Consider the following 18,141-nt stretch of genomic DNA (forward strand, 5'->3'; position numbering starts at 1 on the left):
TGGCTAGTGTGGCTCAAGGGTTGAGTGTGGACGTATGAACCAGGAGGTCTCAGTTCAATTCCCAGTCAGGGCACATGCCCAGGTTGCAGGTTTGATTGCCATGCAGGAGGCAGCCAATAAATGATTCTTTCTCATCAATGATGTTTCTCTCTCTTCCTTTCCCTTCCTCTCTGAAATCAATAAAAATATATTTCTAAAAAGAATAATCTCTCCAAGATCACACAGCTAAATTAGGAATGAAGCCAGTTATGAATGTAAGTGAGGCATTAGAAGTCACTAGGCAGTTAGGGACTGGACTATGAGGAGATAAATGTAAAGTGGAAATGCAGCTAACCCCTGTAGGCATGAGTAGGAAGCAGTTCATCAGCCTCACCCTGTCCCATGTAAAAGTACAAGAACAAAGGGCCCTGATTATGAGGTGGACACACAGGGTGGGGAAAGTAAACGGGAACTTTGAAATTTAAAATGTGGCTTAATTTTTCGGACCAACCAATGGGAAGTTAGCAGGACACATTAACTCCTAGAACAGTGGTCCTCAACCTTTCTAGTGCCGTGACCCTTTAATATAATTCCTCATGTTGTGGTGACACCCAACTATAAAATTATTTTCGTTATTACTTTATAACTGTAGTTATGCTACTGTAATGAATAGGAATGTAAATATCTGTTATTTTTCCAATGGTCTTAGGCTCTACAGTAGTGGTTCTCAAACCTATGGGTCGAGACAGGTTGAGAACTCACAGGTTGAGAACAGCTAGCAGGGTCGCCTAAGACCATCGGGAAAACACAGATATTTACATTCCAATTCACAACAGTAGCAAAATTACAGTTACGAAGTAGCAACGAAAATAATTTTATGGCTGGGGGTCACACAATATGAGGAACTGTATTAAAAGGTCGTGGCATTAGAAAGGTTGAGGACCACTGTACCTAGACAAAGAAGCTTCCGTGGCAACTTGTTTGGGTTCCCTCCCTGCAACCAAGAGCTTTTCTGTAATAAAACTTTGCTTTTGCTCATCTCTTTGTCCATGAACTCATTCTTTGATTTCTCTAGACCCGTGGCCGGCAAATTGGGGCTCACGAGCCACATGCGGCTCTTTGGCCTCTTGAATGTGGCTCTTCCACAAAATAACATGGCGTGGGCAAGTCTATTTTGAAGAAGTGGCATTAGAAAAAGTTTAAGTTTAAAAAATTTGTCTCTCAAAAGAAATTTCAATGTTATACTGTTGATATTTGGCTCTGTTGATTAATGAGTTTGCCGACTGCTGCTCTAGACAATGAACTCAGACCCGAGCAGAAAATTGTTATCACAAGTAGTCCCACTACACTGTCTAAGATTTCCCCAATAATATCAAAGATAAAAACTACTTTACTGAATCATGAAATTATTTTAATATTGTTTATCCAGGAAAATAAAGAATACTTCCATCTGAATAAACTATTTATAAGTAACATAATATGAACATACATAAACTAAAAAACATATCCCAGAACATTATTTCACTAAAGATGTTCTGGAGTTCACATTTCCACATTAAAAATACAATTCTAAAGATCACACTTACTAGCATGACTTTCAAAACCATACATTTAAACTAACCTGACTCTGAAGCATTGTTAAAGGTGTTTCTCCCTGTTCCATGGCATCAGGGTCACACAGCCAACTTTGCACAGGACGAGTTTGTTTCAAAAGAGAAAGGTATGCATGAAAAACATCTGCCTTTACATTTTCTTCACGCTCTTTAAATCTGGATATCAGTGCAGGAGAGACAGTCTTGTAGAATTCTGCAAGCATTTCATGCCTTGTGCTAACTACAGCATCCAAGCACTTAGCAGCTGCACGTCTCACTTTCCAGCTCATGTCATCATCATCACTGTATTCATCATCACTCCCTAAAGAGAAGTTTTAACATTAGGCTATTAAGCATAGGAAAAGTTTATTGTTTAACACAGGAAGTAAGTTCATAATTAACATAGTTTTCTAACTTTTATTAACATATACAGAGATACAAAGAACTAGAACTTAAATAGTTAACTTTGATAAATTAACCTCTAAATAAAAATGACCACAGTTGTGGTGGTGTTTTTTTTTTGTTAACCCTCACCTGAGGATATTTTTCCATTGATTTGTTAGAGAGAGGGGAAGAGAGGTGGAAAGACAGAGAACTATCAATGTGAGAGAAACACATCAATTTGTTGCCTCCTACATGAGCTCTGATTAGGGCCTCGGCCAGGGGGAAGCCTACAACCAAGGTACATACCCAGAACCCTTTAGTCTGCAAGCAGATGCTCTATCCACTGAGCCAAACCGGCTAAGGTCACAATTGTGTTTTTAATTTGTTATTTTGTCATTATAGAAAGAAATGAGCTACTTATTAACCCTTTAAAATCACAACACATTAAACTTATTTAGAACAAAAATATTTGTAAAATCATATATGTCCCAATATTTTAAACAATTTAAATTAAAGGTCAAAATCAAACAATCGGAGAGTTTATAAGATAACTAGTGACCTGGTGCACATTGAGAGGAAATTAATTAGACTTGATCTTAGCCAAAAGGCCGAGAAGCGGTGAGAGGAAATTAATTAGAAGAAAAAAATTTAATATATTGTATTTGCCCTTTATAATAGAAGTGTCAGAGATGAAAAAAATAGTAAAACTTATATGAAAATAATGTATAAATTGATTAATAAACAATAACATAACAACCACCACCACAGGAGGTTGGCTGGCTGGAGAGGGATCGCAGGAGGGCTCCAGGGCATGTATGACCCATCTCTCCCAATCCCAATCGGCTGGACCCCAGCAGCAAGCTAACCTACCGGTCAGAGCATCTGCCCCCTGGTGGTCATTGCACATCACAGTGACCAGTTGAACAGCCGAACACTTAGCATATTAGGCTTTAATATACACAGATTCTTGATTTGTAGCTACAGATGATGTGATAAGAAAAATGGCTATCAATCCCAGGATATTCTGTAGAACTAATTTTCTGGGGATAAAGAGAATTCTGACATCAGCTTTCTTTGCAACTATAAGACTTTTCACTAAATTTGTTAATGGGGGGATTATTAGGAACAAATATGCATATTCTCAACCTTTTAAGATACTATCTTAAGGTAGTTTAAAGAAATTACACTGTCTCAATTATAACAAAGAAATTCTGTCCATATAACAACAGTGCACCATCTTTTCCAAACTCCTATTAAGCCTTAAAACAATATTCTAACCATAAGCATTAATAATTTAATTAATTAATAATTTTAAAAAAATACTTTTTTGTGTGTGTGCAATCTCTGAAATTTATTACCTTCTAACACCATCAGTTTGATGAATCATCTGGGTAACATGAAGTCATGAGGATAGTTAAATATTAACAGTTCTAAGGGCAGCCCAAAATTATCTAACAAGAATTTTGCTATTCTTAGATAAGACTAAAGGCCTGAAATGATTCCTCATTGGGGGAAAAATATCATTTCTTCATTGACTTATTCCCCAATTAGCCAGTGAAAGGTGAATGTAGCTTTAGAAAATCCTAGGATATGTAATAAAATTGTCCAATCTCTAAAAGTTTACTTAATTTCCTTTTAGCACATTATAGGAAAACCCAACCAAATATTGTTAAACTCAAGGCATTTGATTTATTCACTAATACCTACTTGAAAAAAAATTACAAGATGCTATTAAAATAGACTATTTAAAAGCAAATAAATAAGTGAAGTTTTTCTCATGGCAACTCAACTATGGGAATTTTTATAATCTTTAAAAATAGGTTATAAAAATTCAAGCATCCTTATCGCTGAAATTATTGGGTCGGCAGCTAAGTAATTGCGGGTTTCACACATATATGGCTTCAGTTGAATTTTTAGTTTGCAGACGTAGTACAAATGTAAAACACATTTTGTTATTTGATAGTTGGCTATTCAGCTGTTAATCAGTAAAAAAAGTTTTTTGATCTGTTTTGTAGTTTTCGTTTGGCGTTCGTTGAAAAATGGAAAATCAAAAGGAACATTTTCGTCATATTTTGCTTTTTTATTTCCGCAAAGGGAAAACGCATCGCAAGCTCATAAAAAGTTATGTGCTGTTTATGGTGATGAAGCCTTAAAAGAACGGCAGTGTCAAAATTGGTTTGCCAAATTTCGTTCTGGTGATTTTTCACTCAAAGATGAAAAACGCTCTGGTCGTCCAGTTGAAGTTGATGACGCCCTAATCAAAGCAATAATCAATTCAGACTGTCACAGTACAACACGTGAGATTGCAGAGAAGCTTCATGTATCACATACATGCATTGAAAATCACTTAAAACAACTTAGCTATGTTCAAAAACTCGATACATGGGTTCCTCACGAACTGAAAGAATCACAGTTAACGCAACGCATTAGCAGCTGCAATTTGCTAAAGAAACGTAATGAAAATGATCCATTTTTAAAACGACTGATAACTGGCGATGAAAAATGGGTTGTTTACAACAATATCAAGTGGAAAAGATCGTGGAGCAGGCCAGGTGAACCAACTCAAACAACATCAAAAGCTGATATTCATCAAAAGAAGGTTTTGTTATCAGTTTGGTGGGATTACAAAGGAATTGTCTACTTTGAACTCTTACCACCCAACCGAACGATCAATTCTGATGTCTACATTGAACAACTAATGAAATTAAACAATGCAGTTGAAGAAAAGCGGCCCGAATTGACAAATCGAAAAGGTGTTGTATTCCATCATGACAATGCAAGGCCACACACATCTTTGGTCACTCGGCAAAAATTAATGGAGCTTGGTTGGGATGTTTTGCCACATCCACCATATAGTCCTGACCTTGCACCATCTGATTACTTTTTGTTTCGATCTTTACAAAACTCCTTGAATGGTAAAAATTTCAATAATGATGATGATGTCAAATCGTACCTGATTCAGTTTTTTGCTAATAAAAACCAGAAGTTTTTTGAACGTGGGATTATGATGCTGCCTGAAAGATGGCAAAAGGTCATTGATCAAAATGGGCAATACATTACAGAATAAAGTTATTTAGTTCCATGAAAAAATTGTCTTTGATTTTCTTTAAAAAATACGCAATTACTTAGTTGCCGACCCAATATAATATATAAACTGATAAAGCAGCTAAAGTTGGTTTATTTTTCAATGTAAGTGCACTAAAAGCCAACAATCCAAACCTGGAACATATACTGCTATAGCTTCTTTCAAATGTTATTCTTATTAGAAGCTAAGATTTTCCATCATTAATATAACATATATATTGAGTGCCTAATGTGTGTCAAGTATGGTCCTGGGCATTAGGATAAAGCAATCAATAAGGAACTAAAATAAAAACTCTGCCTTTATGAAGCTGATATCCTGCTAGGTGGAAAATAATTACAAAATGTCAGAAAGTGATTAAGAGTATTTAAGAAAAGTGCTGAAAAGAGAGAATAAGAGTATAAAATAAGGGAAAGGGCCCTGACCAGTTTGGCTCAGTGGATAGAGCGTCGGCCTGCAGACTCAAGGGTCCCCCAGTTCGATTCCAGTCAAGGGCATGTACCTAGTTTGCAGGCACATCACCAGTAAGGGGTGTGCAGGATGAAGCTGATCGATATTTCTCTCTCATCGATGTTTCTAATTCTCTATCCATCTCCCTTCCACTCTGTAAAAAGTCAATAAAATATATTTTAAAAGATAAAATAAGGGAAAAGGCCTAAGATGGGGTGTAGGAAGAGAAAAATAAGAAAAAGTAATCAGATACAATCCCAAAGTTTTTGTCTGAGAAACTAAAAAAGAATGGAGGTGCCATTCTGAGATGGAAAAGGCTAAAGAAACAGGTTAGGCAGGGGATAGAAGAAGGGTTGAGAGAAGATATTTTATAGATATTTAAGCAGCAAACAAAACAGCTGTATACATGAACCTGGAATTCATAGATAGGTCTCAGATAAAGATAAAATTTGGATTTTCAGCTAGAAGACTAGACAAGATAAACAAAACCATCCTATTTAATAAAGAGGTAATATGCAAATTGATTGCCACTCCAACACACAATAAGGCTGCCCCCATGTGGACACAAGATGGCCACCACAAGATGGCCGGTAGCAGAGAGCAGCTGTGGGTGATCAGGTCAGCAGTGGAGGACAGCTAGTAGGGACCAGGCCTACAAGGGAGGGCAGTTAGGGATGATTGGGCCGGGAGAGGAAGGCAGTTGGGGCAACCAGGCCTGCAGGGGAAGAGAATTTGGGGGGGTTGGGGGGGACACACAGGCCTGCAGGGGAGATCAGTTTTGGGGACCAGGCCTGCAGGAGAGGGCAGGCATACAGGGGAGGGCAGTTGGGAGGGACAACGCCTGCAGAGGAGGGCAGTTGGGGAATCAGGCCTGCAGGGGATGGCAGTTGGGGGGGGGGGGGGGGAGAGGGGGAAGACCAGGCCTTCTAAGAGGGCAATTGGGGGCAGTCAGGCATACAGGAGAGAGATATGGGGGCAAACAGGTGGGCAGTTATGGGTGACCAGGCTAGCAAAGGAGGGGAGTTAAGGGTGACCAGGCCAACAGGGGAGAGCAGTTGGAGTTGACCAGGCCTGCAGGGGAGGGCAGTTGGGGTAGGGGATACCAGGCTGGCAATGGAGGGTAGTTGGGAACAATCAGGCCTGCAGGGGAGAGCAGTCAGGGGAGGGCAGTTAGGATGTGATGAGAATGGCATGCAGAAGAAGTTAGGTTCAATCAGGCTGGCAAGCGGTGGGGAGCCAGCAGTCCTGGATTCTGAGAGGGATCACAGATTGGAGAAGGTGCAAGACGGGCTGAGGGACACACACTCCCTCCCACCCCCACGCATGAATTTCGTGCACTGGGCCTCTAGTAAGAATATAAGAGAGAAGGTTCAAGGACTGAGCCCCAGAATACTCTAAAGTTCAGTAGTCAGGGTGATGAAGAGTACCAATACGGAGACTGATAGGACTAAGACCAGGAGAGTGTGGGTGGACTTCTCAATGTTAAATAAAGAAATGCTGCTGAGAGGAGAGGAAGATGGCTGCCGAGAGGAAGGCAGACTGCAAGATAGTGAGAAAATGAAAGAAAAGTGTATGGATGTACAGGAAGTGTATATTTATGGGTGAGGGTCAGCTATACTCCAAGGGACTGATGGGGACTGCCGGATTGAGTTCCCCTGACTGTGCAGCCTACACTGCTGCTGAAATCTCTCCCAGAGTGAGGGGCTCTACCAAGGAAACCACGCCATCTTGAAGGGAAGAGTGGCTGTGTGGAGAAATAATGACAGAAAACTTTCCTGATATAGGGAAGAGAAAACACAAATCCAAGAAGCTCACAGAGTCCCAAGCAAAATGAATCCCAAAAGACCAACGACAAAGTAAGAATCTTAAAAGCAGCCAGAGAGACAGAAAGTTTCCTACAAAGGATCCCTCATCAGACTAGCTATTGATTTCTCAACTGAAACACATCAGGCCAAAGGGAATGGTATGAAATATACAAAGTCATGCAAAGGAAGGGTCTGTATCCAAAAATACTGTACTCAGCAAGGCTATTAATCAAAATTGAGGGTGACAACCTGGGTGTGCGCCCTGACCAAGAATCAGACCTGCCACCTCTCGGTGTACTGGACAATGCTCCAACTAACTGAGCCACACTGGCCAGGGCTCAGTTTGGTTTTCATTAATGGGAGACAATAGTTCTTTTATTTATGCTCTTATGACTTATAATCTGTTTCTAAACCTTACTGTTTGCCTGCAAAGTTAATAAAAGGGTTTGGCTTTTCTGATCCATAAAAAAAAAAAAAAAAAAAAAGGAATAAGGGAGTTTATTACCACCAAATGAGCAATGCAAGAAAAAGCTAAAGGGTCTGCTGTAAAAAGAAGAAATAGGAAGCGAAGGAGGAACACAGGTTTTCAAATACATTTTACTAATTTTCTTTCCTCTGACACTTCTATTATAGAAAAAGGGCAAATAGCAATATTAAACTATTTCCTCTAGTTAATTCTCTTTTAATGTGCACGAATTTCTCTTACAATTCTCTTAATACAAGCAAACAAGAAAACATTAACCACCCCTATGTCCTTAAATGCTACTCCTTTCCAGATTAAATAACATAACATAAATTTTAAATAACATCACATAAATTTTAAGAGCCTCAGCAATGTTTAGATTATTCACGAATAATCTAAAATTAAATAGAGCCTCAAACAATATTTAGGATTTTTCATGAAAATGCTATGTATAAAACCAACCACACTACTCTGAATATGTATATCTATAGGTATAGCTATAAAAATAACATTCATTTCCCTCGGTACCAAAACGCTATGTAGAAAATTTGAAGAACAATAAAGGACAAAAATCTAATTGCTAGCCATGAGAAACATGTTACATTTTTTCTGTATATTTAAAAAAAATTGTTTAAAAAATGAAAACAAAAACCCACAAGCCCAAAATGTCACTATTGATGTTAAAAGTCCATAATACCAAATCTAAATTTAACACCTAATCTAAAAGCAGCTTCAACCTGAAACATCAATCTTAAACAACTACTATGGAATATTCTGGTTAAACACCAGTAAGGTAATTTGTCACATAAGCCCTCTCCATCCTCCACAGAAAGAGGGAATCTGCGTAAATGAAAACCCTTTCTCTAAGAAAAGAAGTCCAGGCCTGCAAATAATCCTTTCTTTTCTTCTGCTAATAACCTCCTTGCCCCATCCTTCTTCCTATTTTGTACAACTCTCAGAGAGCCCTTCTAGTTGCTATATTCATAAATCCCTTAATTAAAGCCAATTAAATCTTCAAATTTACTGGGCTGAAGTTTGTTTTATAATAAAGTAAATCTGGAACACAGTAATTTCTGTTACCTACTTTTTATTCAACTTATTAACTGCTTTAGTAAATATTTTTCTACATGCCTCTAAAAATACTATAAACAGTTCAATACATGGTTTCCCCATAATTTACTTAATCAATTGCTATTGTTAAATACTGAGGTCATTTCCATTTTCATTATTATTCTATATAATAAAAGCCTAATATGCAAATCGACTGAACATGGACTGACCAGTGGAATGACAGGTAGCTATGACAAGCACTGACCACCAAAGGGCAGATGCTCAATGCAGAGCCTGCAGGCCCCAGGACAGCCAAGGTGGATACCAGCAGGGGCTTTCCCATCAGAGGGAGGTGACCAGCAGCGAGCTGGCGGTGCCAGGCCAGCCGAGGAGGGGGCTCCCCAATCACCCTGCCAATTGTCCCATAGATTGGCCTTGATCACCAGCCAGGCCTATGGACCTTAATTGTGCACGAATTTCATCACCAGGACTCTAGTAAATAATAGTGAAATTTGGAGTAAGAAATCATCTCCATCAAAATACTGGTTTTTCATTAAAATTTAACAAATTTCTTCTACTTAATTTGGAATACCTTGGTCATCTTCATCACCACCATCTGCATCCATGGCATTTTCATCTTCATCTTCATCATCATAATTATAATTCGGATCGTAGGTAAGATATTTAAGACAAATATTTATAATAGTAGAAACATGAGGATATACTTCCTTAGGACATCTGAAGAAAGAACAAATCTATCTTGAGTAACTATTTTTCTCCTTGATTCAATACTTGCCCTGTTTTGCTTTATTACTAGACTTTTTCTTCCCCTTTTATATAACACAGGAAAGTGGATCCAAGACTTTTCAACACCAATGATCCTACCTATTTTTCTTCCATTAGATTCATTTTTAAAAGATTTACTTTAGCCTTCACATTTTAACATCTCTTACATTGGAATGACTTTTATTTTTTTAAATATATTTTCATTGATTTCAGAGGGGGAGAGGGAGAGAGAGAGAAACATCAATGATGAGAATCATTGATCATCTGCCTCCTGCACACGCCCCACTGGGGATCGAGCTCACAACCAAGGCATGTGCCTGACTAGGTATCTAAACCTGACCTCCTGGTTCATAGGTTAACACTCAACCACTGAGCTAGGCCAGAATGATTTTTATAATAAATGGTATGTCAGAGTTAATGTGGCGTAGAATAGAAAGAAATATGTATACACTAGTCCCTCCTTTATCCGTAGGTTTATGTTTCAAGACCTCCTCAGTTTGTACTCCAGACAGTATTGAATGCTATATATGTGTGTGGTTTCTCTTTACATACCTATATACACTTTTATGGCTTCTCTCTGGCATATCAGAATTGCCAGCATTACTACTCTTACATTTGGGGGCCATTAAATTCATCTGCTACATAACAACTTTTTAGTCAATAAAGTACCTCATGTATGTAATAAAAGTCTAATATGCAAACTGTCCCCTTGACAGGGAGTTCGACCAGGGGATTGGAGTTGACTAGCCAACAGCCCCACAGTCCCACCCCCCAGCCATCCCGCCCTGGCTGGTGGCAGGCAGCCAAGGAAGGAAGGAAGGCCCTAGCCGGCAGCCACTAGGGACCCCACCTGTGCACGAATTTCATTTACTAGGCATCTAGTAAGATTATAATGAAGCTGAAAAACTATTGCTGCCTTAACACAATGCATTTCACAAAGACTTACCACTGTGTTACAACTGCTTATAGTATTCTGTAAACATGCTGTATATATTTATAGCCTAGGAGTTGTAATGGAACAGAATTTGTCACCCCAAATATGTCTCCTTGGCATAAAGATTATATTAAGTTGATTAATTTTAAGAAACAACAGACATGAGAGAAGCTCTGAAGACCAATTATAAAGTATCCCTTGTAAAAGACATTTACATTTATAAGGGAAATCTCTATTTGTAATGGTTTCTCCCTAGCTATACCAGGAAGAACGTATAGCCAGGGAGAAACTGCTATCAATGAAGGCGGCCAGAACTCAAATCTATAACAAACTTACTTTTCTTTATCTTGTTTTTCCTGGTAACATCTCCAAACTGACTGCCCTCACACCTAACATCCTCTTTACTCTTTAACTAAAGAAGGTATATCTAAAGGGTGGCTTCAGCCATTTTGATAAGTTATTCAGTTTTCATGGGTCTCTCCCATGTAGACATGAGATATACATATTAAGCTTTTTTTCCTTGTTAATCTGTCTGATTACAATGAGTTTCAACTAAAAACCTCGAAGGGTAGAGAGAAAATTATTTTTCCTCCCCCACAAGAGCAATAGGCTAGATTCCACATGGCCTCTGTATATGGTAGGCCAGTGGTTGGCAAACTCATTAATCAACAGAGCAGCAAACTGAGGCTCTCAAGCTGCATGTGGTTTTCGAGCCTCAGTTTGCCGACCACTATGGTAGGCTATAACATCTAAGTTTGTGTAACTGCACTCTGATGTTTGCACAAGGAGGAAATCACCTAAGAAGAAATATTTCAAAATACATCCCTGTCATTAAGCAGCAGATGACTGTATTTTTTTTTAAAAAAAAAATCACATGCAGCAGATCTGATAACAGAAACAGCTATTAATTAAAGGTCTGGTAGCATTAACAGCATGGATATGCTGGACAAAGGGATGAATCGCATACCCACAGGATGGTGCAAGATTTCATTAGGCTCCTCAAAACAGGGTGCAATTTAAAATTTATGACATTTTTATTTTTGGAATTTTCTATTTAATATTTTTGAACCTGTTGATAGTGGGTAACTGAAAGGAGAAACCATGAATAAAGGGGGAATACTATATACTGTTTATTTTTAACATATGATTTGAGAATTAAGCCCCTATGAACTTTCTCTCTTTAGCAATTAGGATTATTTATGAAAATGTCAGTGTACATTCATCTAGGTTTGGTTATCTAGCTGTATGTTAAGAAGAGCATATATAATGCCTCAAAATAAAGGAATAATTTGTTTCTCAATTAAAAAGACAAAATTCCCACAATTTCTGATTTAAATAATTTGATATGACTATTAAGCTACTTAAACCATTGAGTTGCACCAAGGGACTGCTGCATTGTTTCAAGACACGGTACTGTTAAGACACTGTACTTGCTACTACACTGTCAATTCTATGCAAACAGAGGAAAACTGTTACATGGCCCCTTCTAGTACATGATTGCATTTTGTTTTTGAATCAACGTTTCCAAATTGAGAACCACTGCCCTAGCAAAATGTATGTGACAGGCCTAAAAAACTGTTGAAAAGAAATTCATTACACATTTATACATTTCTGGCCTGACTCCAGGCTGTCAGTAAAATAACCCATTTTTCCTCACCTACTTAATCTAGCTCTTACTAAAGAAAAATTTTTATTTGAAAAATAGAGATCTTAGTAACTTACCTTCTCACAAATGATTCAAAGGCTTGAATGCAGTACTCTCTTAACTCATCATCATCTACATTACAAAATTTTACTACCAAAGGAATTATCTTCTCAAGGTATTCACCTAAGAAAAGCATATTGGTACTTAAATACATTCACTAATACTTTTTTAAATTAAAGAAAACTTGAAAATATTTCAACATTGCTTACCTATTCTATGACCAGCTTGCCTACTAATAGCAGCAATACACTGTATGTAGGTTCTTGTTGTTGACATAGAATCATTTTTGGACAACTCTGACAAAAGATGTTCGATAAGATCTACAAAAACTATATTTCCACAGCTCATAACTAGATGGCCAAGAGCAATAATGGTTCTTTTCCTCACTGCAAGTCTAGGGCTGGTCAACTGGGGAAGTAGACAGGTCAGAATTGAAGGATGAAAATTAACAAGAAGTCCTCCTTGCCTTAAAAGAAAAAAACAAACAAACAACAACAACAAATAAATTCAAGATGTTTGAACATTACTGAAATATCTGGCCCCTGAACCCAATGTATTCAAAGAGTAAAAACGTACATGATATAATCCAAAATCAGAATGAAAGGACAACTAAATTCTTACTATTTCTACCAACCCAATTAAAAAATTTGAGCTGAGTGAATGTAGTTTTGAAATTTGTATCCCTAAATTACCACCTTCTGAAATCTAGACCTATGTTATCCAACCAACAGACTTGGGAGTACATTAAAAATTAAAAACATAATATGATTTTATAATTTTCCCTTTCTCAGATCTATAAAATAATGTTCTCTATTGATAGCTTTTTCTTCTCTATTACAGCTCTTTCAGGGTTCACAACTCAAAGTTATCTCTTGACCCCCTCTTTCCACTGTCTTTCTTCTACACATCTGTATACTAAATTTCACTTATCCTGTTGGTCCAACCCTTTCTTCCAAATCATTTCACATGTGTGGTTCAATAAGTCAATAGCAGTCAAATATCTATGTGCCAAAAACAATCCTAGTAAATCAAAGCACACAGAAGACAAAAAAGTCTAACTAAACTTCTAATACTTTCATTTTAAACCCTAAAACACACTATATTTGCAGTTAGTATTTAGTTTTATTCTGCCTTATATTATATCCATTTGCATTCTAATCCTCTATTGTAGATCATAAATAAACTCTTTGTGTCAGGATGGTACCTCTTCAATATGTGCCACATGAAGTCACTTGATTATTTATTTTCAAGTTGAAGTGTATTAGCCACAACTAACACAATGATGACATAGAATAATTATGAAAATCAAGGGTAAACTGAAATTGACAGGTCTTTTAAGGTATTTTCCCTTGTGAGTTGTTTAGATCTTTGTATCTTCCCAAATTTGTCTTCCAGAGGAAAGGAGAAAATCAACAAATGTATAAAGACAAGTTCCTTCCTCCTCAAAAACATGCAGTATAAACTTGGGTTATTGAAGTTTATAAACATTAACTGAAAAATATGCCATGCCTATACATCTTATCTCAGTTGATCATTGTATTCATGAATATAAGAGTAATATAAAAGATAAAAAATTTGCTGAAATATTTAAATCACCAATTTATTTCTCCGATTCCTAACCACCCATACATATTTATAAAACAGCTACAATTTAAACATGAATAAGTCTAGACCAAGTTCTATTATAATTATCAGAAGAGATTTTTAATAAATGCACATATTTTTATTACAACTAATACAAATTATAGGCACGTTTACCTGCTCAACATATCAGCCATAATATCTAAAGCTTCTAGCTGAACAGAGACATCTTCCTGCTTTGCTATCGCACTGGTAAGACGTCCAGTAATCTTTTTACATACATTAGCAGCTAATGCAGAGCCTGCATGAATAAGAAACCAATAATAATTTCAAGGCAAGTATTTTAAATTCCACCTTATAGTCATGGAAGTTGCCAAATATTGGACAACTTTAAAATTGATTATGAGACTGAGTCAAGAGATCCGTGTCAAAAATTATGTATTTCAAAATAGGCTGTTTCTCAAAATAGACATTCACAAAATGAGATAATAATTGCAGAAGGAGTACGTGACCCAGGGAAATTCAGATAGGCACTACTGGATATCAATTTGTATGCATGGCATGAATGCCAACTACGGAGTCAATAATAGCTATAAATGGTTGGAAAGCAGCAATGAGATTTTTCTCTATTGAAGTCTTCTTTACCAGTAATCTACACTTCTAAATTTTAGTGAATTTTAAAAACTAATGATCAAACACAAACCAAAACCAACATGGTTTAAAAAGAGAGATAACTGTAATCACTAAATCAAGGTTACTATTTTAAAGTAGATTTGGGTTTTTAAAAAGTGAGAGAGAAAAAATTTTTTGCAAGAAAGAATATGAACGGTTAACAAGAAATCAGCTAAAAACAAACATGTTTCAATGAGAAAAAAATAAGGAAAATATAATATAGCTAATACAATTATATATAACATACTTGAGTTGGTGAAATAATTGCAGTTTTAAGGTTTTTATTTATTTTTAAATTTATTTTATGTTTTTATTGATTTCAGAGAGGAAAGGAGAGGGAGAGAAACATCAATGATGAGAATCATTGATTGGCTGCCTCCTGAATGCCCCCTACTGGAGATAAAGCCAATAACCCAGGCATGCGCCCTGGACCAGAATCAAACCGGGGACCCTTCAGTCTACAGGCTGACACTCTATCCACTGAGCCAAACCAGCAAGGGCAAGTTATAAGGTTTTTAAAATTACCAAGTAACTGTAAGAGATTCAACCTTACCTAAAGATACTAATAAAACGAACTATTTCATAGCTGTCTTAATAGTGTTAAATGTTTTTATATAATAAATTTTAAAGCAAAGCAAAATTAATACTGAAAATAAAGAGCTAATCAGAAATAACTCATGATTTTGATTATCTATTGCCTCATTGCATGAGATGACAATTATTCTATAGTCATGATACATACAACAATATTAAATCTTGCTCCAACATAAGAATCATTCAGATATTTAAATTCCTATGAGATACTTAAATCTAATAAAATAACTTATTTAAAAGTGAATTTTTAATAAAAAATAAGACTCTGGTATTTTTTTCTTAGTTGTTCAAAGGGATGATTACCAAAGATCTTTTAGGATGGACACTTCTCTCCCTCCCTGACCAGGAAGGGGGAGAAGAGGAGAGGGGAGAGAGAAGAGAAATATATTTCCCTTCAAAGGGAAATAGGAAAAAAAAAAAAAAAAAGTGACCTTGCTTACTTACCACTGGAAGCTGGCGGAAGTTCTCCAATTACTGTTTTAAGGCCAATACTTGAAATATCTCGAAGTTGTTCTTTATCAGAAAGCATGTTAGTGCAGAGGGTATCTACAATTGTTTCTACTTGGTATTCTTTCACTTTACTCACTAAAGGACCAAGGCTGTAATATAAAGAAAACCAAAAATTTTAATCTAGATAAATACAAAAACAGAAAAATAAATAGAAACATTAACTTTCCTGCCTAACACCTGACAACACAAAGTAAACACACTATGCTGAAATGATAAGTAGTATACAAATAAGGGTATAAAAGAAATTCTTGATTCATAAACTCCTTGCAGTTAGTTTCCAATGCCCCCTTCCCACTGATTTCCATTATAGTATAATGAAACGTAAGATAGTACTGCTTTCTTCTCCCAAAGCATTTTATGGTATATGCTTTTCAAATTAGGATTTTATACTATTATAGGTTTGCATGGAGGTCCACTGGTTGAGGTCATAGTTTTGTGTCCTTCCCAAAGAATTTAGCACACAAAATAGGTAATGTTGAGTGCATGACTACCCACTGAGGAGGAGCCATTATATTCAGCATTGTAATAAATAGTATAACCTCTATCACCAAAAATATACTGTCTGGTTGGTGAGGTGAGGAATTAACATGTCTACATTAGAAATTAACTGAAGGCATTCACTAGGCTACACAATGTTAGTAAAAACAAACAAACTTTTAAATTCAATGTTAGTATTTACAGGAGATTGTACCTAAAGAGTTTTTTAGTTATTGGGCTTTAAGACTAGAATAAGTACATATTTAAAAAGAAATGAGGGAAAAAAAGGCAGATGAAAAACATAATAAGGAACTTAGGCCCCTGGGACATTATGGAGAACCTTTAATATCAAGCCAATTAATTTAAATGTATTGTAGTAAAACTGGGAGACAATAATTTTTCTCAAACATAAATGCAGAATGAAAAAAGTTTAATTTGATAAATACTCTGCTATTTCACATACATATGCTTAATTAATAAATGCTGCTTGACTAGAGAAGTAGTAAAGAGAAATATGGGAATTAAGAAAAGGAAGAAAAATAAACAAAAATGTTAAATCCAAGAACAGTCCAATCCAAAATGATGGCAGTGAAAACAAAGACAGCATATATGGAGAACTAATGTGAAACAATGAAAATTGGGAGTGAAAATAAAAGGAATTAAAAAATGAATTTAAAGAGTTTTAACTTGCATTAATCACAAAACAGCTTTTTTGGACTAACTTTACTGCAGGTAATAAATGTATAACCTCTAAAACTATTATTTTAGAAAACAATTTAAATGCCAGCTACTGATGGAACTAAACCAGAGAAAAACTATCTGGATTCCATATCCAGTAAAATTACCCTTTAAAAATGAAGATAAGTTAAGTTAATTTCAGTTAAAAACTGAGAAACTATCACCACCAGAACTATACTAAGCTCTCTAGGCCTGTGGTCAGCAAACTCATTAGTCAACAGAGCGGCAAACCACCGAGGTTTGCCAACCACTGCTCTAGGCTAAATGAAAATTCAACCAGATGATTAACTTGGATTTACAGAAAGGAATAAAGAAAGATCACGAGAAATGGTAAATGTGTGTGTATATGTGTGTGTGTGGCTATATTTTTAAAATTATATATATTACAATAGCACAAAGACAGGAGAAAGAAGAATGTTATTGCAAGGCTTTTATAATTTGTATCTTGTGGTACAATACTAACTTTATTAATAGACTAGAGGCCCAGTGCATGAAAATTCATACACTGGAGGGGGGGGGGGAGGTATCCCTCAGCCCAGCCTGCCCCTTCACACAGTCCGGGAGCCCTCAGGGGTGGGAGGCGACCTGGTGATCAGGGAAAGGTGATGCCCCCATCACACCTCTGCTGCTGCCACTGCCAACAGTGCAATCCTCGGCTGGCCCTGGTTACCTGAGAATCAGGTGGCCCTGGGCAGCTGGGCAGCTGATGAGACTGGGCACCTCCATCTTTGTCAGGGCATGATGGTCAATTTGCCCTGGCAACGGGAACCCAGCATTTGCTCCTTGGCTGTGAGGGAAGGGAGGGGTCTCTGGCCAGAAGACTGGGAGCGTGAGCTCAGCATCCGAACCACAGCTATGCTGCAGGAGAGAAGGGGTCTGTGGGGCTGAAAGCCCCAGGTCCACGCGTCCATAGTCCAAGCCTCAGCTTTGCAGCGGGAGGGAAGGGGCCTGTGGGGCCACGAGCCCAGAGTCCCCTAGGCAGGGGAGGAACCAGAAAAATGGACCTTTCCAGTTCCTGATGCTGACAGAGCCCTATGGGTTCCAGGGTCCTCCATCTGCAGCCCCCAGTTGCAGCCCAGCAGCCCCAGTAGCAGATTGGAAACCCCCTGCCAGCAGTCCTAACAGGACCAGCGTGGCACCTTGGGGAAGGAGGGGGGTCCAGCGGGCACACTACAGACATCAAATCACTGCCACCGAGGTCCACCCCCCACTTGCAAGTAGTATGGTTCAAGGGGGCGACTCCTGAGGCAAGGCTCACATGGCAGCTAATGCTCACCATGCCAGGTGAGGAAGCCAGACCTGAAAGCCCCAGTCCCTAAGTACCTGAGCTGCAGGGCGT

General features: G+C 37.5%; 1 protein-coding gene across 1 annotated transcript in view; it reads right to left on the reverse strand.

Moving 5' to 3' along the window:
* CAND1 (cullin associated and neddylation dissociated 1) overlaps positions 1-18,141 on the reverse strand; it is a 44,697-nt gene that overhangs the window by 12,280 nt on the left and 14,276 nt on the right. Inside the window, exons 3-8 of the mRNA XM_084877551.1 lie at positions 15,522-15,676; positions 13,989-14,112; positions 12,440-12,696; positions 12,248-12,353; positions 9,398-9,543; positions 1,601-1,893 (exon numbers count right to left, since the gene is read on the reverse strand). Coding sequence (XP_084733677.1) covers positions 1,601-1,893; positions 9,398-9,543; positions 12,248-12,353; positions 12,440-12,696; positions 13,989-14,112; positions 15,522-15,676 — 1,081 coding nt within the window. The remainder of the gene's footprint in view (positions 1-1,600; positions 1,894-9,397; positions 9,544-12,247; positions 12,354-12,439; positions 12,697-13,988; positions 14,113-15,521; positions 15,677-18,141) is intronic.

This window comes from Pipistrellus hanaki, assembly GCF_964339955.1.
Source record: "Pipistrellus hanaki genome assembly, chromosome: 3".
NCBI classification, from domain to species: domain Eukaryota; kingdom Metazoa; phylum Chordata; class Mammalia; order Chiroptera; family Vespertilionidae; genus Pipistrellus; species Pipistrellus hanaki.